General features: G+C 46.0%; 1 protein-coding gene across 2 annotated transcripts in view; it reads right to left on the bottom strand.

Moving 5' to 3' along the window:
- The window catches only part of PI4KA (phosphatidylinositol 4-kinase alpha), a 614,454-nt gene that overhangs the window by 222,927 nt on the left and 368,020 nt on the right, over positions 1-23,507 (bottom strand). For both annotated transcript variants that reach the window (XM_086942716.1, XM_086942717.1), the window contains exons 22-23: positions 20,612-20,745; positions 8,314-8,396 (exon numbers count right to left, since the gene is read on the bottom strand). In XM_086942716.1, the coding sequence (XP_086798842.1) occupies positions 8,314-8,396; positions 20,612-20,745 (217 nt within the window). The remainder of the gene's footprint in view (positions 1-8,313; positions 8,397-20,611; positions 20,746-23,507) is intronic.

The raw sequence follows: 23,507 nt of genomic DNA, 5'->3' as shown, positions 1-23,507 counted from the left end.
ATTTTGATCGTACCATTTTTTCATGTCCTCCTGACTGGCCTCCAGGTTCGCTTTCGCCATTTCTCTGAATCGCCTGGTCTGATTGCGTAGGGTCAGGAGGTACTTGAAGACATCTGGAGGGGTCTTTAGGGGGGCCATCTCCCAACCTTCTTTGACTAGGCTGAGGGGCCCTCGCACAGGGTGTCCGTACAAGAGTTCGAACGGGCTGAAGCCGAGGGACTTCTGGGGGACTTCTCGATATGCGAAGAGGAGGCACGGCAGTAGCACATCCCACTGGCGACGGAGGGGCTCTTCCAACCCCCCAATCATCCCTTTGAGCGTGCGGTTGAACCGCTCGACGAGTCCGTTTCCTTGAGGGTGATAGGGGGTTGTGAATCGGTAGGTGATCCCGCACTGTTGCCAGAGGGACTTCATGTATTTTGAAATAAAGTTTGTGCCTCTGTCGCTGACGACTTCTCGGGGAAAGCCCACCCGGGAGAAGATCCCCATTAAGGCCCGGCCGACCACCGGGGCCGTTACAGTTCGCAGGGGAACAGCCTCGGGGTAGCGGGTGGCGTGGTCCACCAGTACTAGGATGAACGGGGGTCCAGGGGTCCAGGGGCCCCACAATGTCTATGCCCACCCTCTCGAACGGGGTGGTGACAACTGGGAATGGTTGCAGAGGTGCTTTAAGTTTGCGGCCGCTTTTCCTGCTGGCCTGGCACGTGGGGCAGGATCGGCAGTGGTTGAGGACGTCGTTTCTCATCTTGGGCCAGAAAAAGTGGGTCACCAGGCGACTGTAGGTTTTGTCTTGACCCAGGTGTCCAGCCAGGGGGACATCGTGGGCCAAATTTAACAAGAAGTCTCTAAAACGGAGGGGCACCACCAGCACTCGACTGGCCCCTAACTCCGCGATTCTCTGTTCACTGTACAACAGGTCGTTGTCCCAATAGATCCAATGGGCTCCGGTGGTGTCCCCGGCGCTCTGGGCGAGGGCTTGCTGGCGGAGTCCCTCGAGGGAGGGACAGGTCTTCTGTTCTTGACGGAACTGTTCCTGGGTGGGCCCCCCCTCTTGACGCCACTGAGCCAGGCCGGGAAGGTCCTGGGGCTGAGCGAGTCCCTCGGGAGTTTGTTCTGGGGGGTCGGTGTGGTCGGTGTCCTCTACTGGAGCGATCGGGGGAGGAGGTGCTGGCCATTCGGGTTCTTCTGGTCGGGGGATGGTACGGGCGGCCATGGACCGGGTGGTTACACACGCCCAGTCCGGGAGGCCCAACATCCCCAGGTGCTCTCTTCTTTCTACGGCGGCCCACGGGGAACTCTCAAGATCATTTCCCAGGAGACAGTCCACGGGGGCGTCATCTCGGACCGTCACCTTCAACATGCCGGAGACTCCTCCCCATTCGAAGGGGACGCAGGCCATCCGACATAGGCTCTCCGAATTGTCGGCTGAACGGACGGGGCAGAGAATGTTCGGCAGGATCTGCTCTGGGGTCACCAGGTGACAGCGGACGGCCGGCACACTGGCCCCTGTGTCACGTAGGGCTTCGGCCCTCCGCCCATTAATGTTCACCCACTGACTATATTTTCTGGTGTTGGCGGGTAGGGGAGCCCGCGGGATCATGTCTCTTCCCCCTAGGCACGCTAGAACCATGGCGGCCGGTTCCCACTCTTGTTGTTCTTGTTCGCATTCCTCCTGTTCTTCGGAGATTTGTTCTCCCCCCAGGGCGGCGGCAGCTACCTGGCGGGGTCTCGGAGTCTGGTTCTGTGGACAGTTCGGATCATTGGCGTAGTGGCCGACTCGCTGGCATCAGTGACATGTGACATTGGCTCAGAACCCCGGGCGCACCGGGGGGTTGCCCCGGTTGGCCGGGGGCGGGGTGCTTGCAGCGGGAGCGGCCGGGACGGTGTCTCTTCCTCGTCCCTGGCCTCCTCCTCCTCCTCCTCGGGGACGGTGCTGACCTTGGCTGTTCCGGTTCTGTTCGTGTGGCCCACTCCGGCCTACTCGAGTGCTCTCCCACCGGTCAGCCTCGGCGGCGAGCTGCCGTGGGTCAGTCAATTTACTGTCGAGGAGGTGCTGCCTGAGCTCGACGAAGCAGTTGTTAGAGAGGTGCTCCCACACCATGAGATTAAAAGTTGCTCGTAGGTTGTTACATGGCTTCCCTTGATCCAACCCTCGAAGGCTCGGCTGAAATAGTTTACATATTCCACCCAAGTTGTACCCGGGATCCGGGTGCAGTCTCGGAACCTCTGGCGGTACATTTCGGGTGTGAGCCCATATCGGGTGAGGAGGGCCGCCTTCATGTGGTCATAGGAGGTCATCAGATGGTCTGGGAGCTGTAACAGGGCATCGCGGGCTTCATTGACGAACCTCCCCCATAGACCGGCTCCCCAGTCACTTCGATCGATCCGGTGGGAGGTCATGGCGATCTCGTAGGCCTTGAACCACTGTTGTATGTCGTCATCTCGGAAATATTCTCGAACGACATCCTTGGGGATGTGTACTTTCTTTTCTGTCGCTCCTGGGGTGCGCGGTTGCTCGGGCACCCCCAGTTCTTTGTTCTGCTTCCGTAGGTTTATTTCTGCTAGATTGCGCTCGTGTTCGTACGCTAATCTCTTTTCTTCGAGCTCTCTCTGCCTCTGTTTTTCTTCTCGTTCTTCTCGGAGCCGCAAATGTTCTAGGTTCAGTTTCTGTTCGGCTAATTTGAGTTCACCGTCCATTTTGAGTCGGGCCATTTCCAACTCATGCAGTCTGCTTTTTTCTCTCTCTTGGATCTCTTCCTGCGAGAGACCCGTTCTTCGCTCCTCGGGAGCCGTGGTGTTCCTCTCGGATGCTGCAACGTTTTGGTCTGGGGGTCTGACGGCCCCGGTTTCTGCCCATGACTCAATGGCGTGCTTGAAATCGTCTTTAGTACTCAGACCGGTGGTAGCAATGCCTAGTTCAATGCAGAATTGTTTCAATTCACGATGGCTGTACTCTTCCAATTTCTCCATCTGGAATTTCTCGGTGGATTCGCTCTCTTTGGTTGTCATTGTGTTCTCGTCGTGGGGTGAGCTACTCTCTGTACGATTACGCGTTGATTCGGATCGCGCCGCTGGCCACCAATGTTAGACGGACCGGGAGGGTCGGCCGAGGACAAGGGGAGAGCCGCCTCCAGCGATCGTACAGACGAGTAACTTCCCCCCCACAGACGTACACCACACAAAGATAAGGTTTAACATTCTTTATCCGTAATCTTTAAGTACGGTGGAATGGTACAAGGAGGTCTGGACTCAGGGGTCCCCTCGTTTCTAGTCTCTTGGATGGGAAGGGGGTAGCGGGACAGTCTTATTACCAATCTGGTAGATGCGATGATATGATGAATAGCTCACAATCCTCGAGCTCGGCGTTCTAGATGGACGGGCCGCGGCAGCGCCGGCAGGTCCCGAGATGATCGTAGGTAGCGACGGTCCGCGGCGGCGCCAGCAGGTCCCGGTGAAGGTGGAAGTTACAACGGTCCGCGGCAGCGCCAGCAGGTCCCGACGAGGATGAAGGATACAGAAGGTTGCGGCAGCGCCAGCAGGCAGGACGATAGTTCGCAAGGCAGGGCTACGGCAGCGCCAGTAGTCCGTCAAGGATGAGTTCTTCACGGTGTCTCTCGACTCCAGGATACAACTGCCTTCCTGCTCTGGAGCTGCCCCAGTTATAGGTCTGGCGCCCTTTGATGTCCGGACCCTCGCACTTGGAGGTCGGGAGGTCCGGGATGAGGGAGTACAGACACCCAGCAGGGGGGTGGAGCCAGCGCCCGGGGGAGCTGGGGGGCGATCGGCACCTGGCGGGGGAGAGCCATCAACACTTCTTTCTCCCATTGACCTGCCAAGTGGTCCGTTCACCTCCTGGGTGGATGGTGGTGCCGGGATGTCGGGGCCTGGCCAGGCCCAGGGTTAGGGTCGATCTGAGGCCACGCTGCCTCGTGGTGCAGTGTCCAAGATGGCGACCGGGCCGGGCGAGGGCCGGTAGCGGTTCGGCCCCATGATACAGAGATGTCTGTGGGCAGGAGTCCCGTATGAGACGGGGTGCGGGGTGCTTCTGTGGGTAACACCTGCAGGGCCGGGGCTTGGGCCCTGTCATGCGGGGGGGGAGCAAGCCCTTCCTGTGGCCTGTCCAACACATCCTGCCTAGCACTGCAAAAAAACTAACTTTATGAAGAAAATGTTCCACAGAGAGTCGCTCTGTATCCACATTAAAGGGCACAGAGAAAAAGGGAAATCAAGGCTCAAAGGTGACTCTCTATTTGTTGCAAAGATGTCCTGGATAGGGTGGTGATTGATGCCGAATACTACCTGCAGGCACAGGAGAGCTATTGCAATTCTCCTCAATCCACACTGGTGCCAGGTTATATTCAAGAGAAGAGGAATCTGCAGGTAGAAGTATCTATCAGTAATACTCAGTATAAAGAGACCTTCATGAAATCCAAAATGATGCAAAGAGGTTGGAGATGCAAGGCAGGGTTTCATTACCTTGGGCTGACTTCAAATGTCATAATGTTGAAGATTTTAATAACTAATAATGCAAGGCTACGGCATTGGAGGTGAAAATAATAGCAGCTATTTCTTCACACAGTGTAGTATATTGTATTGAAGTTGTTTTCACTACATAATGTAACTTATTTTATCGGTTATATACTGTATTGTAGCATTCATACACCTGATATGGCCACAAAGTGCTCTGATCTGCATTGGGTTACTGGTGTCCCTTTGGAGTGCATGGTTGGTAGGGTGCTGGATGTACTTTCTCCTATATGGAAACTGTAGACGACTTGCGTGAGGTTCAAAGACATCCTTCTAACATCGAGAAATGTTTCTTGCTGTGTATAAGTGGGATATGATGTAGAGGTTCAGAGAAAAGACAATGCTGCACATACATACTCTGAGGATATGGGGTGCATTATATGGTGTGGTAGAGCAACCTCACTGTGTAATACAGTCACCAACCCCTTTAGGACCCTTGGCTTTCGTCTGTCGAACCCTCAGGTCAATCCTAGGTAGCTGGCACTGAGCAGCAAGGCATACACAAAGGAAGAAGTGTAAAGAATTTGAAGAAAACAATTGAAGAAGAAATTGACACAACACTCAAAAAATCCAACACCAATTTTTTAAAATACACTATATTTTTATAAGAATTTAGACACTAGAAACTAGCTGGAAAAGTTTTCACCGAAAACGTAGGTGTCAATGTGGTTGGTTAGAAGTACTTGGGATGACTGATTCCAGCAGGGTGCTGGTCAGGGGGATCAGCAAGGTCCTCAAGAACGCTTACCTTCACAGAACAAGAAGTCTTTTAGCAGTTCCAGGCACTTTATCCACGTTGCAATGAATTTATGTGGAGTAGTCTTGATGCAAGGAATGAAGCATGCTGAAGATGCTCTGAGGATGCTGTGGAAGTGATGCAGTCGGCGGGGGTCTTGCTGCAGGGATTCCTTTATCCACAAAAATGGTGAGGGGGTGCTTGTTACAGGATCAACGTCCCATGAAGTCCTCTTTGGTCTGGTCGAAGTCCAATCACCACTGGACTACCAGTCACCTGATGTCGGGGTCACAGCCCAATCCGGCCTGAGTAGATAACTCACCTTCCAAGGGTCTGAGCAACTCTCCGACAGCATTTCTGGGTTCAGGAAACTCAGGTGCTACTGTGTGCTTTGGGTCTTAGTCCTTGGTGCTATATGCAGCGGTGGTAGCACCTTGAAGACTGTGGGCTAGCAACGAGCCCCAGCAGGCTTCTTCAGCTGTTATGTTCCGGTGCTGTGAACTGGAGGCCAGTTAGCTGACCAATAGGAATGAATGGGAAGGTATTTCTTATTACCGAATCGGTATTACCGAATCGTTAATAAGAAATATTACCGAATCTGTAAATTTTACTGATTTATTACCTACATCATATTTACCGATTCCTAAATACCGAATCGGTAAAATTCGGTATTTAGGAATCGGTAAAATGAGATTACTTACATCTAGCCCTAAGTCTTTCCACAATGAAAACGTGTTTTACTGTCAGAACATGTAACGTACAGGTCCTGTCTCTGTCATATGCTGCACCCCAACTTTAGGACTTGGTAGGCCTGCCAGAGAGGTGACTTGCACACATGTACAGGGGAGGTGGTGGCTTTCCCACTGCTTGTAAATGGCAAAGTCAGGCAAGCAGTGTGGGACACTTCCACTCTGCAGTGGTGGACGGGGGGCTTGTTTAACTTGGGGAGCCTTCAGAGTGGTGTAAGCAGTGCTGCAAGCCCTGGGGTACCTCTCTAGCTTACATGACCTGGGTGCCAGGATACCATTTACTAGGGACGTACAGGTAAATTAGCCACTTTCAATTGTGTATGACCAATTCAACATACACTTTAGGATCAGGCCACAGGCACTGAGGTTTGGTTAGCAGGCCTTAGTGCATTCTCCCAGTAGAAAGACCAGCAGTATCAGTCGAAAAACTTGGGATTGACAATACAAAAAGAGACATTTCCTTACACATACTACTACAGGAATGTATTTCATATACATATATCTAAGAATAGATTCTTTTTGTAAAGATATTGCAGTTGTATAGAGAAGGAGTAATTCAGAGTCAAGTTCAGTCTATATATTTAATATTTGTACATTTTCAAAACTGTTGTAAATAGTTCTCCAAAATTATTCATTGTAGGAAAATCCACCCTCGTTTGTGGAAACTGTTATGGAACTGAATTTAATGGTATATTTTGCCCCTTGTTGCTAGAAGGCTGCTAAACAAATCCCAGTGTATGTTGTCTGTCCCTAGATATGGCAACACTAGTTAATTCCAACTGGCTTAGCTGGCACTATTATAAGGCCACAGTAATATGGTGTCGAAAATGCACCACACGGCATGAAGTTCAAATGTCACATATGGGCTAGGGTTTAGATTCTAGCCACCCACAGGAGCTCTGTGGAGCTAGGATCTTACACCTAAGGTTTCTGTGGATTTTGTTTCTCCCAAAATGGGTGGGATGCTGCCAGAGGGACTCAAGTAGACCAGAACCAGAGCAAGTTGTTCACTTATAAAGATGGATAACCCTACGACCAGCTTCCAGTTCTAACACTAAATCCCCGCATAGCAAGAGCACATAAAACAATTCACTCCTCCTGTTTCCAACTAATACACCACTTTGAACAGGTGGGTACTAAACTCCAAAATGTCAACATCTTAGTTTTTCAGAATACACTGGCTTTCTGAACTCCGTAGGTGCCTTTTACATGCCCGACTCCAAACAGTTGGAAGGTAAGCCATCAAAATGAAGCAGTGGAGATTCACACTATGTCTAGGTGTTAATCAGGATGTTTGTTTCTCTAGTTCTGGCAAGTAAGTTCTTCCTTTCAGAAACAATAATAGTGAAACTAAACACAGCTCTTAGGTTTTTGAAGCAAGCCATGAAGTCAAGAATCATATTCATAGTTTGGCATTAAACGATTTGTGGTTAAACAAAAAGGTGGTTCTGTTGGGTAAGACAAAATTGCTTTGACATTGCTGTTAATGCACTCTGGGGTGAACGCTCTCTGAAATACACAGCTAACAGAAAACAATGCTTAAACAAATAAGTCATAAGATCAAGTGGTTGTATTGTTTCTTTTTTATCCGAATTAAGTCATTCAATGATAACATAGAATACATGAGTAGACTGTCTGAATGAGTGTTAAAGTGCAATTGAGTGACATTTGTGTGTAGTGCTCAAAAGGTGCAAGATATATACAGTGGAATCAATTACATATATACAGATATATACAAATGTTTTAGTGGCCTGCTACAGATTTATAGCCAAGGATCCCTATTTGATGGAATCCTGGTGATGCTGGACTTAAGACAAGCGTCAACGTTTCGACCCTAAGGTGCCCCAATCGGTGGTCACGGCGGATCTTTCTCAAGACAGGTGTGGGGGGTGGGGGGGTAGGGTTGGTTTGGACAGTTCTGTGTTCAAGGCTGGGGACCCTCCGGTCGAGTCGGTACAGTACAGTGGTCAATGTATCCGTGGTGTAGGATCAATCCATTTAACGTTTTTGACGGTGGTAGAGCATCCCATCCGTCTACTGCATGCAGTCAATGCAGCCGGCTCCCAAACATTTTGTGGGCACAGTTTGATTTTTACGGGGAGGTCTAAACGCCTCCGAAGTACTTTGCAGATGTTTAGGCACAAATATCAGCCGTTTTCTTAAGTAGTCCGGTACACCTTTTTCAGCGGACACCTTTTCCAACGGGTAGACTTCACCTAAATCCCAAGGGGTTTGGTCTGGTGCTGCTACCCTCTCTTGCCACACAGCATTACAAATTCACTCAATGACTTAACTTCTTACCTGATTTGTCCTTTTGGATGGCCTTATCCTCAAAGTAGAAGAACATCACTTGGAAGCGGTCCTTGTCAGTGGAGCGCAGAACCCTGTGATCACAAACACACTGCATAAGTTGAGATTCCACAGGAACATCTGAGAGAGCCTTAGGCAATGCGTTTTACCCTCAATAAATGTCAGGCACAAACACAACCAGAAGTGTAAAGTAGCTGTCATTGACAGGCACAGTTAATGAACTATAATGTACGTACTGTAGATAAACTGCAGGCATAAGGCGATGTGTCCAAATATGACTTTGAACAATGCTTCAAATACCCCACCAAAGCAAATAAGGTTGCCAATGAAAGAGAAAGGCATAGGAGCAAATAGAAATCTATTCACATGTCTACCATTAAGGCACCAAAAACGTAAAGAAAACTCAATAATCTGAATGCCCCAGAACTGTTACTTTAACACAGGTGTATGTAAATCACTTAGGAAAATCAAACAGATCAAAGGTTTGATCAAGATATACGACACACAGGTGTTAAGATATTGGGTGTATTAGAACAATATCCTTAAACAAGCATTTGCAATGCAATAGGTCTCGCATTAGGAAAGTTTGAGCTATTGGTATTGTAAATGACAATTTTTTTATTTCTGTGTTGGTTTTGAAAATAGCTAAATTAATAGCTTTGTCATTTACAATGCCAATAGTTATAACTTTCGCAAATGTGACACCTATAGCATATGTAATGCAATATGTGTTGTATTTACGTGACTTAGATATATTACTATTACAAATAACAATGGCTTTTAATTGTTTTAAATAATTAATACTTATATAAAAGTTATTGTAATTTATAATGGCAATAGCTTAAACTTTTGTAAATAACTTTAGTGAAGATTGTGTTAAGTGTATTTTATTGTGACAACAATCCAAGAACAGAAGTTAAATATTAACATCTTTTTGTGACATTTGTAATAAAGTTTGAGACATTGAGAGAACATATTTGAACCAGTTGTTATTGAATGGTTGCACAGATTTATTCTGTGGTGGCGCTGAGTGGTGGTGCTGAGTGAGGGCGATAGATAGAGTGAGGGCGATAGATCGAGTGAGGGCGATAGATAAATAGAGTGAGGGCGATAGATAGAGTGAGGGCGATAGATAGATAGATAGAAAGTGCCTATAAATAAACCAATCAAAAACAAACACCTAATAAACAACAATGCCTGATTATTGAAAAGGAATAGACCAAGATATTAGATTTGTGCAAATACAATAAACAGAAGCAAGACAGTGAAGGGGCAGGAGAGAGAGAGACGGAAATAGAGGAAGAGTGGAGAGGCCAAGACAGTGAAGTGGACGAAGAGAGAGTGAGACAGAAATAGAGGAAGAGTGGAGAGGCCAAGACAGTGAAGGGGCAGGAGAGAGTGAGACGGAAACTGAGGAAGAGTGGAGAGGCCAAGACAGAGAAGGGGCACGAGAGAGTGAGACAGAAATAGTGGAAGAGTGGAGAGGCCAAGACAGTGAAAGGGCAGGAGAGAGTGAAACGGAAACTTAGGAAGAGTTGAGAAGCCAAGACAGTGAAGGGGCAGGAGAGAGTGAGACAGAAATATTGGAAGAGTGGAGAGGCCAAGACAGTGAAAGGGTAGGAGAGAGTGAGACGGAAACTGAGGAAGAGTGGAGAGGCCAAGACAGTGAAGGGGCAGGAGAGAGTGAGACGGAAACTGAGGAAGAGTGGAGAGGCCAAGACAGTGAAGGGGCAGGAGAGAGTGAGACAGAAATAGAGGAAGAGTGGCGAGGCCAAGACAGTGAAGGGGCAGGAGAGAGTGAGGCGGAAACTGAGGAAGAGTGGCGAGGCCAAGACAGTGAAGGGGCAAGAGAGAGTGAGACTGAAATAGAGGAAGAGGGGAGAGGCCAAGACAGTGAAGGGGCAGGAGAGAGTGAGACAGAAATAGAGGAAGAGTGGAGAGGCCAGGACAGTGAAGGGGCAGGAGAGAGTGAAACGGAAACTGAGGAAGAGTGGAGAGGCCAAGACAGTGAAGGGGCAGGAGAGAGTGAGACAGAAATAAAGGAAGAGTGGAGAGGGAAAGACAGTGAAGGGGCAGGAGAGAGTGAAACGGAAACTGAGGAAGAGTGGAGAGGCCAAGACAGTAAAGGGGCAGGAGAGAGTGAAACGGAAACAGAGGAAGAGTGGAGAGGCCAAGACAGTGAAGGGGCAGGAGAGAGTGAGACAGAAATAGAGGAAGAGTGGAGAGGCCAAGACAGTGAAGAGGCAGGAGAGAGTGGGACAGAAATAGAGGAAGAGTGGAGAGGCCAAGACAGTGAAGGGGCAGGAGAGAGTGAGACAGAAATAGAGAGATGGAACACACAGAACAAGCAGGAGGTGGACATGGTACAAACAATTATTAAGTTAGAACCGAAGGTGGAAAACGGGGACAGGTCGAGGTTACACCTTTAACTACCTGTAATGTTGCTTTTTTTGGATACAAGCCATTTCAGAACAAGAACGGTGCCTCCTTTAAACATCCATGAACTTGGGAATAGCAAGGACAGGTTTAAATAGGCGCTTAAATTATATCCATTAGTTGGGTCAAAAACCTCGAACCAAACATGGTGTAGCGTTCTAATACAGTAGCTACACCCCACAAAAATAATTGTAATACATTTTAGTTTTACATGTATTTCTTCTTTAAGTCCTTGGGGTACATGTTAAAACAATTACAAGAACATCCGTTTACAATGCACGGGTAGACAGCTGCTTTAAAATGCTAACAAATTGATTAACATGCTGTGAAGTTATAAAAACGGCTTACAGAAGCAGAACATGACCTTTGTACATCCTACCCACACCAAACTCGACAGCAGACTATTAAAACTCTGAAACACACCAAGCATAAGCAAACACTAACTTGTGATGAAAAAAAATAAAATCCAGTGTCGAACTGCAATTATCCAAATAATGGCAATCATTATAACTACCCAAAAAGTCACACCAGATTATATTTTTGGAGGTACACTGAAGACATTAAAGTCCAAAACAAGAACACTGGATTACAAAAGGGCTCAAGTAAGTTATTGCCATTTTCGAAAGCACTGACTTGTCTCTTTGAAAAAACACCAAACGACTTCAGACAACAGCCATTGGAAGGAAAGAAAAAATAAATCTAAATAAAATGTATTGTGCACTTCTTTAAAACTCGTAATATAGTGAAGTAGTGTGGCTCACTGGTTAGAGGCGGCAGACCCGAGAGCAGAGGACGGCCCGGGACCAGGGTTCGATTCCCGGCGCGGCAGGTTTCTGGACCAGGGTCAGCGGACTCGATAATTCTCTCACCTCGGTGCCCACTCTGATCAGCGATCACACTCGGCAACTCTGGGCATTAGCTTGCCTCATCTTCACTAACGGCCCCACCAGACCGCCGGGGATGCCTGGTCTCACCCTGGAGATACCCATTAAGGGACCATCTCTCAGGGAAGCCAGGAAGGGTTTCGCAGCGGTCGAAGCGCCTTGGGACCCTACGGGTAAGTAGTGCGCTATATAAATGCCAATACATTTACATTTACATTATATCTGCCCAAAACACTGCTTTTGCTCACGTCTTAATGTGTTTAACGCTTTGGCGAATTTAGTGTCCAGCCAACACTAGGACAGTTTGATTAAATCCTCTCACCGGGGAGCTTGCAAGTCGAAAATGGCTGGACTATGGATACCTTTTGAAGTGAATTAGCTTGCCAGAAACACTTAGCTCCCATAAACCAGTGTTTCCCGTCATGGTGCACTCTAACGACCCCAAGTTGTTTATTAGCCAGGACTCCAGCGACCCTGAGCAATTGATGGTTATGTCTGACGCAATTAATTGCCTCTCTGCTTTCTTCCTGTCTAAACAAAGCTGACATGAGCCCAACAGAAAGCTGCAACTGAGCCCCGCGTGTTTTAGTTTCTGCAATTTTATTGAAACCCATCCATTGGGCGAAAATTGAAAGTGAGTCATGAGGTTGCTTTTTTTCTTGCTCGGAAAGAGTAACGTCCCACTTTACATACCTATCTGTGTGTGTTTCACGGAAAGCATTTTCCTCTGGTGCAGAGTTTGCGTTCCTCTTTCAAAATCATTTTTCGCTCATTCTTTTCAAATTTCCTTTGTTCAATACTCTAAATGAGGCAGGAAAAAGTAACTCATGATATTTGATATTTTTGAATACCAAAGTTAAAGGAAGAAACATTTGTAATGCTTAAAAGATGTGTCGCGTGTACTGCGTATACTAGCCGCTGAAAGTAAAGGCGGGCTAACAAACTCGTCCAAACTGAGTTAACCCATGCTTGAATCTTCGCCATCTGTAGGTGGAGATTACTGATCACCCATATTGAAATGATTGCGGCGTTTCCTACCTTGCTAGAGATGCCTGTTGCCTGACGTCTTAATGCACGAGGCGGCTGTATCTTTCGGCATGGAACAGCGGTTGCATCCGTAATGCTTAAAAGACGTGTTGTGTCTAGTAACTGCGTATACTAGCCGCTTATAGTAAAGAAAGGTTAACAAACTACTCTAAACTGAGTTAACCCATGCGTTAATCTGCATCCTCTGTAAATGGAGATTACGGACCTAACCCAAATATAAAGAAACTGAAAAAAATGGAAGCGCAGAGGGCCAGGGCAACATTGATATATTGAATTAAAAAGCATTGACGGGTCAAAAGACGACTGCTGCAGGGGCTGTGTGCACTCGGAGGGTGGGGGAGGGCTTATAACGTGAAGCAAAAGGGGAATGAAAATGAGTGGAAGTAGCCATGGGTAAAAGCATGAAAACAATAAAGATAACTTAAAAAAAATAAAAGTTCACTGGGAGGGGGGAGGAGAAACACGAGAGACGGCCTGGCGGCCGTCAAAGTGAAAGTATGGCCGTCCGGTAGTGAATAAATGAGGGGAGGAGAAATGCCTGAGGCAGAGCGCACGCTGGGTGATGCCTGTGGGAGGGAGGCTGGTGGCTTTGATGTGCACGCGCTTTTTAGGTCAATGCGCTTGCGCATTGCGCTTGCTTTTCACAGGCACAGCATCAAATCTCGCCCAATGGTTAAGCTCTGGTTAAGCCCCAATATCTCTCGCAAGCTCAATGCGCAAGCGCATTGACAGGCTCGACCTAAAAAGGAAGGTTAAAATGAGAAATTATAGTTCAGACAAGGTAAAGTGGTGGATTATTAAATCACTATTTTAAATGTACTTTAACTGTGTGTGGTTATGCACTGTTAAGTTGTAAACTCTTGTACAAGTAGTGCACTTATGTGGTGCTTGCAGGAAGCTGGCTCTATATATACTATACCAAAGTAAGGTAAAGTGTGCCCAGAGTCCAGTGGAACCCCCAAAAGTAGGCAGAGGTAAAAGTAGACAATACCTTACTCTCTATTTGTAGTAGTGTGGACGAGCAGTAGGGCTTTTTCAGAGGGTAGTGTTAAGCATTTATTGTACACACTCAAGCAAGAAATGATGTCACACACTCAAAGACTGAACTCAGACCAATTTTGTTTGTATAAAAATATTATTTAGTTATTTTATTTCTAGAACCATGCCAGGACTGGTGCAGTTAAATGAAATAATACTTTGGCAGGTATAATGCAGTTCAGTACAATTGGAATGCAGTTGGATGCAATTGGTTTGTTTACAGTTAAGACAACTTTCAAAATTATTTGACAGTTACTTTTGTGATTTCTTTTTAAGTTACTTTTCAAACTCAGTGTGGTATGCGTAGATATCACACTGGGACATTTCCTAGAGGAAAGGTAAGTAATTGAGTTTTTGTACATTTGCAGTTTTTCTCAAGTTTTCATACAAACTAACACCACACTTCCACAGATTTTTCACAGAAAATAAGTCAATGCAATCCTATGGGAGGAAATGAAGTTATCGGTTTGCAGGTAAGTACTTGGTTGTCAGAGTTGGGTTTCTGGGGTTAGCACCAGGGTTCCCCCAGGGTCTCAAAGCACCCTCAGAGGCACTAGGGCAGCCGGGTGCAGAATGCTGAGGCCCAATGTAATCCAATTGAGGATAGGGGCCTACGGTTGGTGTTTGCTCACGAGCAGGCCACAAGGTTGTGGATGCAAAGCTCCTGGTGTTAGGCTCAGGGCAAAGGGGGATACGATTTAGGACACAAGGTGCACCCACAGCAGCACAGGTGCAGACGAGTGCAGTGTGCCCTGTTTTTTTTTCAAAGGGTATTCTCCGGTCGCAACAAACACTGCAGACTCGCGGACAGAAATCTTCTGGAGGCGACCACTGGCTGGAGAGGTAAGTTGGGATGCCGGGACACAGTGGCTTGGGCCACCCAAGGCCGTGGGACGCCAGGTGCAGGAGTTTCTTTAGGCGTCTGTTTTCTTTTTACCGGCTCCAGTCGCAGCCAGGGGGATCCTCGAGAAAGGGGTGCAGGCATTGGTTGGAGACTTGATGCAGGTCAGGGATCACCAAATGCCAGATCAGGATCGACCGGTAGACCTCCTTGTGGTGTTGGGACACTCAAACTCAGGCCATGGGCGTTGGGTGCAGAGTGGGGCATACTTGCGGATTTGGCAGCAACCAGAGTCTGTGGGTGAGCAAATCCAGTGCTCATAGGAGGCAAAGTATGGTTTAGGAAGGCAGGGTAGGTACTCCGGGTTCTTGGGGGCTGCTGGCTGCAAGACACACCGTGATTTCGCTGAAGCAGGTTGAGGTCGCGACAGGCCGGTAGGGCTGGGGCCAAGTCAGTTGGTGTCCTCCTCTTCTTCAGTATGCCTCTTTAGTCCTTCTTCTTCTGGTTTCTTCTTGTCTGAGGAGGGAAGGTTCAGTATTGCCCCTAAAGTAAAAAAATTGTGATGTTACAGGTAGGTACAGGTCCGAACAAATGGGACCCTTCCTTGAGAGTTGTGCTTCACCTTGCCTCCCCCACCGGAGGAGTGGGGTTGGCAAAGGTGCGTACACCTCTCCTCCTAACTTGGTTTTTCCACTGATTCTTCCACCCAAAGTGTGGGTCAGAGCCGGTGGGGACCAGTTGCTGGGAGCAGCAAATGGCTGGGGAAGCTCACAAAGGCGGCAAGTCTTTGAAGCTCCTCTTTCATTGGACCCAGCTCATCCTAGGGGAGGAGGCTTGGCACCTCGTCAAAGGATGTGCTTTTTTTCAGAACCCCGAGAGCGGCAGGCACTGGACCCAGGGGGCCAGAAACATGTCTGGACACTTGAGTTGGGTCATTTTTAAAGGGGCATTTCTGAGATGCTCTTTCAGTGCATTTTCCTTTGAATCCCACACTGGCATCATGGCATAATGTGCTGAGACGTTTGGTAGCAAACTTCCCAGTTTTCAGTAAAGCCATTATGGTGCTGTGGAGTTTGTAATTACAAACTCCCAATACCATATACTCTTTATTGCATTACTGCACTTACAATGCCTAAGAATTGACATAAACACTGTAGAAGTACAGGGCTCATGCACCAGCACTCTCACCATTGGTATAGTGCACTCAGCTAGAGGGGTGGCTTACCTATGCCAGAGTAGTGGGTTGTACCATGTCGACGCTTCACTTTGTTCTGCACCAAAATACGCTGCCTGCACTAGCAGTGTGTGTGTGTGTGAAAGGTACAGGGTCTCGAAGGGTGGCACAATAAGTGCTGCAGCCCTTAGAGGCCTTCCCTGGTAACATTGCCCTTGGTACCTATGGTACCTTTTACAAGGGACTTATATGTGGCCAAAGAGTTGCCAATTGGGTTCTGCATCAGTACAGTTTATGGAAAGAACATAGGCCCTGGGTAACTGGTTGGCAGGTTCCCAGGGTACATTCAGTGAAAGTATATCAACATAAGGCAAAATGTGGGGTGCAATCATTCAAATAGAGGCACCTTCCTTCAGTGCTTCATACATTTATATTCGAATATTGCTATATTTAATTAGCATCTAAATATTTTCAATTGTGCTCTGAAAACTAATAACCAGATTAATTTAAAAATATATTTAAAGATTCTTCTATTGGCATGCTCTCTGGTCCCTTACTACAAGAAACATGTTATTGTGGGAGACAGGCATGTGAGAGAAGGCTAGAAGTGTCACTGTCTCTTGTGAAAAGATAGGTAAATAACCAGATTTTATGATCTGAAGGGCCCACCTCTTACTGTTAATACATTTCCATTCCAGTTAAAGCCCACCCATGATGTGACCATTTGTGCAGCTAAGGCAATTTAAAAAAAGAGAGAGAATTAAAGTGGTGTAGAGGTTGTTAGTCTGGTGTAACAAGATAAGGTGGTCTGTATTTGTTGATGACCTCCACAGGCATCCATCCCCTGTGCACCTGAGCACGGTTGTATTTGCCCTCTTGGTCTATTGTATTGGTGAATTTGCCCGCAAAACCTGTGGTAGTGTTGGTGGACTCTTCTTGCTAGAGTGGCCAGTCCCAGAGCCCAAGCAGCAGCCCACTTTGCACTGCATTAAACTCTAAAATCGTTTTTTAGCCCTCTCACCAGTACGTTTTTGGCAATCAAATGTCCCATCCATATGATTGGCCTGCCAGCCCCAGGAAATACAATTGACGGTTTTCATGAGAGCACGATGCACAACCCTAGATTTTGTGGATCAAGTTTCACCATCAATGAGATCTAGTCCATCTTCATGGACTGTTGGACCCCAGAAACAGCCACTCCAAGATGTTAGCGCCAAAGTGCCAGAGGCCAAGAGCTTCCTTTATAGCTTCAAGGTTCTTACATTCCCTGTTAGGTAGTGCAGAAGTTTTAGCTGTCAGATTTGCCTTGGCAAAAGAGGCCTAGATAAGTAGGGTTTCTGGCATTGGGGTGGATTGGCCTGTGTTTTCCAGCCATCTGCCTCAAAACAGGAGTGGTGGAATAAGATTTTTAGAGGAACGCTTGGGGAGTATCCATTAAAGTCTCACTGAAAGGGAGAATGGTATCACTACCCGGCATCGCCACTAATACTTGTACAGGTTTGGTATTGGTTGTTTGCAGTGTAAGGGAAGCTACAAAGTGTTTTCAGCTTTTCTGACAGCACATCAAGTCTATTCCTCAGAGTAATGTCTGTCTGTAATCGGGAATTCTATCTCCTTACAACAGTCTACTCTAAAAGTACACAGTTGTTCCAGAAAGACACCCTCATATGAATAGTCAGGTTGGAGAAGGTTTTCTGCCTCACTCTCTCTACTAATAAGGAGGGTCTGTAAAAAGCCTAGAGTATTAGAATCGTATTAGAATCGGAGTCAAAGAGGTCATGGACCCATGAACACCATCCTGGTAGTGCGACCTTTTATGTGCGGCAGCGACTGTTCAAATGTTTTCTGTGGGTGCTACCGTCTCCTTTAATGTTGGTGAAAGGAGTAAGCGGTACGGCTGAAGTCAGAACAATTGTTTTAATATTGGTAGATAACCCAATGCCACAGGTGTTGAGACCCAAGAAGCCGAACTCTCAGATCTTTCCAATGTTGGCAATATCACACCTGGCTCTTCAGTGACTGAGTGAACAGGGAGGTAAGGGTTAATCGGCCCATAAGCCCCCAATACCAGTAGACCCCGAGGTGGTCACTGCGGTTGGATTGCCAATATTTTCACCCATATTCATGATGGAAGTAAGAGGAGGTTCCTGCATTTCATGCTTATGATGCAAGATCTTTTTCTATCCAATAAGAGGCTTCTGAAGATCAATTTCAATTTGGATGTGGACTCTACTCCACAGCCCTTGTATGCTACAATAAGCAAGATCTGACCTTAAGCTGCACAAGTGAGCGCAGGTCAAGCATGTAGACACCAAGGTCTTTCTCCAAGCACGAAAGACATAGGGTGTAGGGAGGGTGGGCTGATGGGATTAACTCTAGCCTTTTGTTACTCAACAACATTTACTTACACTCTTATTCCACTGCTGCACGGCCACTTGTATAGCTATACACCACCCAAAGACCTGGTCTGCTCCTTTGTGTTTTATATAGGGTGTAGGGATCCACAACAGACATTTGTTGACTACAGTTTGAACAACGTAAAACATGCAGATATGGTATTATGAGACCCCATATTAGTTAAAAATCTCAAAGGTGAAAAACAAATCAAGTACATTTGGTGGCGTTGGGTCTTGTATCTGTGAGAGTTATAAAACAAATAGAATGGAAGAGGCATAACTGGCTCCAGTAGAACCTCGGTACATGCTATGCCAAATGGAGATTTGCAGCTGAAGACACTCATCGCCACCTGGGGGGTCAGTGAAGCAACAAGGCAGTAACAGTGACTGGATTAACTTCTGTGTTACCAGTAGACTAAAGTAGAACTGGTCATGTGAGAACGGTATATGCTTCGCACACCCCAGGCACGAACCTTGCACATTGTGGACCAGTGGGAACCTTCAAAATTTTGACCCTTGACAACACCATGGCCAGCACAATGTAGCATGGCTGTGTGCATGCTCAAAACCTGCAAAAAAAGTGAAGGTACATGAGCGTATTAAATTGATGGGAGTGTGTATGGTTACATTTACTTGGAAGATGACTGTCCTGCTCCAGATAACATAACTTACTCTACGGTCATCGCTGTATAACAAAGCTGGCCTTCTGAATTATCACACTTATCATATTTGGACACCGCTTAGAGGTTAAGGCTGCTCTGTTCTATGTGTATCCAGCAAGATTTACAGAGTCTAATAGCTCTAAGACTGATCAGGTGGTTAATATACTTATTGTTGAGATCTGTGTTTTGTCTGTTGAACACAGATTCAAATAATCATAAAATACTGTAGGAGGTCAATGTATGTGCTGCTCAGTGTGTAAACCTGCAGGTCACAGGTTCTTATCCTATCAAGGACACTCAGAAGATTAATGTGTCTCTTACAGAGATCCTTGTGTAGTCTACAGGTGCAATCCTGGTAAAATTGCTCTCAGGGTTATCACCCAATGCTAAAACCACACATAATCGGCAAGGAATAAATGGGAATCTTTGCAAGTTTAATTCAATCTTGCTCTTCTAGGTTCTCCCTTTTATACTGTAGGTTAATAAAATGAGTACCACTGATATTCATAGTATAGAACACTAATTATTAAGTACCAAAGAAAAATGTACTTTGTTTTGCGACCAATAAAGGCTCATTATTGGTACAGACACAAATCAACCTATATAAGTGCAGTAGTTCAAATGCAATGTGCGTTCAATAGATATATCCTTTTCCTCAGCTACCTTAAACATGGAATCCAACATACATTGCTCTTTCCCACTGATGTAGAAATATCCTCCCATTTTTTTAACTTTTCCTTTTTAACCCTTTTGTCTGTTTTAGAGGACTTTCTCAGTTTATCTTTTGGCTATCTTGTTAAATGACCTGGCACGGTGCATCTTCCCTTTTCCTTGGGTTGCCAAGTCTGGATCCCGTGCCCTTTTGATAATTGCTGATTCCCAGAGCACAACTCTAACAACAACAAAAAAATTAATGAATGACTGTCCTGCTATTTGTAACTGTCCCATCTGACAGGTGGGGACGGGCAGAAGGGATGGACAAGGAGAACTGGGTTTAATCACTGTGCGTCTTCTGACAGCTATTAACAACAGCAAATACTATTGTACAGAAGTCCACTGCGGGCCTGCAACTATGTTTCTTTGAACTGAACTACTTCAGTTCACCTATCTGGGAGTGCAGAGAGCCGGGGGATTGGGGGCAAGTGGTAATTGTTACAACAACAATCACAGAAGAGAAAGGTAGATCTAGAGGCAACCAATGACGCAAATGCAGGAGAAAAGCAATAGAAACCGGAACATGGAATAATCAACTGAACGTAACTCTGTCAAACCCCAACTGTGAGGCCCCTGAATGTTTATTTATTTTGAAGCGCACTTTGTAAAATGCACTGACACCCGAAAATAAGGATTCATGGCACTAGTTTCAGTACTGATAAGCTGGAAGGCAAATTTTGAGTTTGGACTTAAAGTCAGATTCTTGAGGGGCCGGCTGCATTTCAAAATGAAGGGGATACAAGAGATTGTAGGGCAGAAAAGAAAATGATCTGCCTCCGATTAAGAAGTACTGAAAGGCGGGTGTACTTCCCAATTTGGCAGTGTAGCATCTGATGTTTCAGTTCCTTTTGACTGGGGGCATAAGGCACTGATACATCCTTTACATCTACTGGGCTATTGTTAAGGCCGTGAAAACCATATAGGCAGTACTAAATGGGAATTTTTTTCTGCAACGGCAGCCAGCTGAACTTTTTCAAGTGAAAAATGTTTTAAATACATTTTTACTGATGACTGACACACAAGTACACACACCTTTTTTACCCCTCCCCGTTCCCTGAAGTATGGTCACAAGATGCACAGGTATTTACTAAACGTACCTCATGTACTCCAAGCGGTAAACAGACAGCAGGTAGGTGGACATTGCAAAATCCAGTTTGTTGATTAGAGCACAGACTTCTGGAGGAGGGTCAAGCAGGTTAATGATTGTGCTCCGTAATTCATTCAATTCGGCCTAAAAGGGGGGAAAAGCATCATTAGGAAAAGTATGGTCAATACCAGCGCCATACTTGGAACCAAAAACAGCCCTCGGAAATGTTATAATACTGACCCTATATTTTACAAAGTAACCATAGTGAGGGGTTCTCATCTTCTGCAATGGTGGTTAGGGGTGCTATTCTGCCCACAAGTACATTTGGAAAAACTTGTATTGAGTAACCCTTTTATGATACTGATACCAGATTACTCATACAGTAATTTCCACACTCATCTGACTTTATAAAGAATATTTTCAGATGAGTGCTAGAGTGAAGGCTTGCTTTAAAAGACTGATCAGGTGGTTAATATACTTATTGTTGAGATCTGGGTTTTGTCTGTTGAACACAGATTCGAATCATCATAAAATACCGTAGAAGGTCAATGTGTGGGTTACTCAGTGTGTAAACCTGCAGGTCACAGGTTCTTATCCTATCAAGGACACTCAGTAGATTAATGTATCTCTTGCAGAGATCCTTGTGTGGTCTACAGGTGTAATCCTGGTAACATTGCTCTTAAGGTCATCAGCCGATGCCAAAACCACACATAATCTGCAAGGAATACATGGGAATCTTTGCAAGTTTTAATACAATCTTTCTCCTCTAGGTTCTCCCTTTTATACTGTATTTTTATTTATTTTTATTTTTAAAGTTTTATATAGCGCTAACTTAACCCGTAGGTATCAGAGCACTTTACATACACACTGTAAAAAACAGAAGGGAATTACATTACATAGTAGGCCGGCAGTAAGGAAGCAAACCAGAGATAAAAAAATACAGCATGAAAAATAAATAAACTGTGCATCGGAGGGGGAGAGAACAATAAAAAGAAAAAGGTGATTAACATAGTCCGGTCACCAACTATCCTTGAATGTCAAGAGAGAGAGGAGTCAACTCGGACATTGAAGCCTAGGTTAGTTGACGGTGGTCAGGAAAGTATTTGTTAAGGAGATGGAGTTTCAGGTCCCTTTTGAAACAGGGGATGGATGGGTTGCATCTGAGGACTCCAGGGAAAGCGTTCCACATCCTGGGAGCGTAGCCAGAGAACGATCGGCATTGTGTGGTTTTCTTTTTCAGTTCTGGAGGAATAAGAAGGAGTGAGTTGGAGCTTCTCAGCGTTCTGGATTGACCTGCTCTTATCAGTTTGTTATTTAGGTAGTTGGGGGCAGGAGAGTGATGGGTTTTGTGTGTGATGCAGGCCAGTTTATAGATAGATTTCCTTTCCATGGGAAGCCAATTGAGGCAGTTGAGAGCTGGAGTGCTGTGTTCAAATCATTTAATTCCAGATACGAGTCGAGCGGACATGTTCAGCACTGCCCTTAGAGGGGCTAGGTGAGCTTTTGGAGTCCCTGTTAGGATGGTGTTCCAGTAGTCGATTTTAGAGAGAACTAGGGATTGGACTATTGTCTTGAGGTCATCATGAGGAAGAAAAGGTTTCAATTCCTTGAGGTGCTTTAGAGAGAAAAGAGCACTTTTTGCAGAGTTTTTGATGTGGGTCTCCATTGATATGTTCTTGTCAAGGGTGATGCCTAGCGACTTAACTCAGTCGGATAGGACGAGGGGGTAGTTTAGGGCAACCAGATTATTGAGCCACTCTTGGATTGGACGATGATTGCTTTTTGGAGAAAATAGAATTACTTCCGTTTTATCTGGGGTGAGCTAATGGTTAACGTTGAACCAAGTTTGGATCTCGGTTAGAGTGGCATTGAGGTGTTGGATGTCGCTGGGAGACTTGATTTTGAAATAGATTTGGGTGTCATCCGCGTAAAGGTGGTAATTCACTCCAGTTTTTTTTCAAGAGGATAGTGAGGGGCTCCATGAAAACATTTAAGAGGGACTAGGGGAGGATCGACTGTGTGACTTTTGTTGGCTTTGAGAGAGAGATTTTAATTTGTTGCGAGCGGTGTTAAAGGAAGGAGGTGAACTGTTTTAGTACTGTGCCACTGATGCCGGAGCGTTTCGACAAGGTCTCCAGAAGAGCTGGAGGATTTACTGTGTTGAATGCCGCAGATAGGTCAATAAGGATAAGTAGGCAGGCATCACCGTCATCTAAGGCCTTGTAAATGTCGGAGACATTGAGCATAGCTGTTTCCGTGCTACAGCCTTTCCCGAATCCTGACTGAAAAGCGTCGAGGACGTTGAACTCATCAATGTGTTTATTGAATTGGTGGAGAACACATTTCTTCAATGTTTTTGCAAGGAATGGGATGCTAGAGATAGGTCTGAGGTTGTTAAGATCATTAGGGTCGGCCCCAGGTTTCTTGAGAATGGGTGTGATTTGTCCTAGTTGAAGGGAGTCTGGGACACAGCCTGAGGTGAAAGAGGCGTTGATGATTTTTGTCCAGAAAGGGGAAATGGTGTGGTTGAGTTCTTTTATAATTGTGGATGGGAGGGGGTCCGTAGTGTGGGAGGAAGGTTTTAGATTAGAAATTATACTGAAGACCTCGTTTTCTGACATTAGCTCAAAGTCGTACCAATGCGCATTGTATTTTAGCTGGAAGCAGGTCTGATTGTCCTTGTCCTGTATGTTAATAAAATGAGTACCACTAATTTTCATAGTATAGAACACCAATTATTCAGTACCAAAGAAAAATGTTCGCGATATAAAAGCTCATTATTTTTAAAAGGGAAGTATATGTGTAATCAGCAAACGTAATCACGCCAGAGGTTCAAGTTCCTGCTGTATATATCTCCTAACACCACAAAGGCAAAGAAAAAATTAAGAGCTAAAATGGGGAAATAT

The sequence above is a fragment of the Lissotriton vulgaris genome, chromosome 11 (genome assembly GCF_964263255.1).
Source record: "Lissotriton vulgaris chromosome 11, aLisVul1.2, whole genome shotgun sequence".
NCBI classification, from domain to species: domain Eukaryota; kingdom Metazoa; phylum Chordata; class Amphibia; order Caudata; family Salamandridae; genus Lissotriton; species Lissotriton vulgaris.
This window is presented reverse-complemented; position numbering and strand designations above follow the sequence as displayed.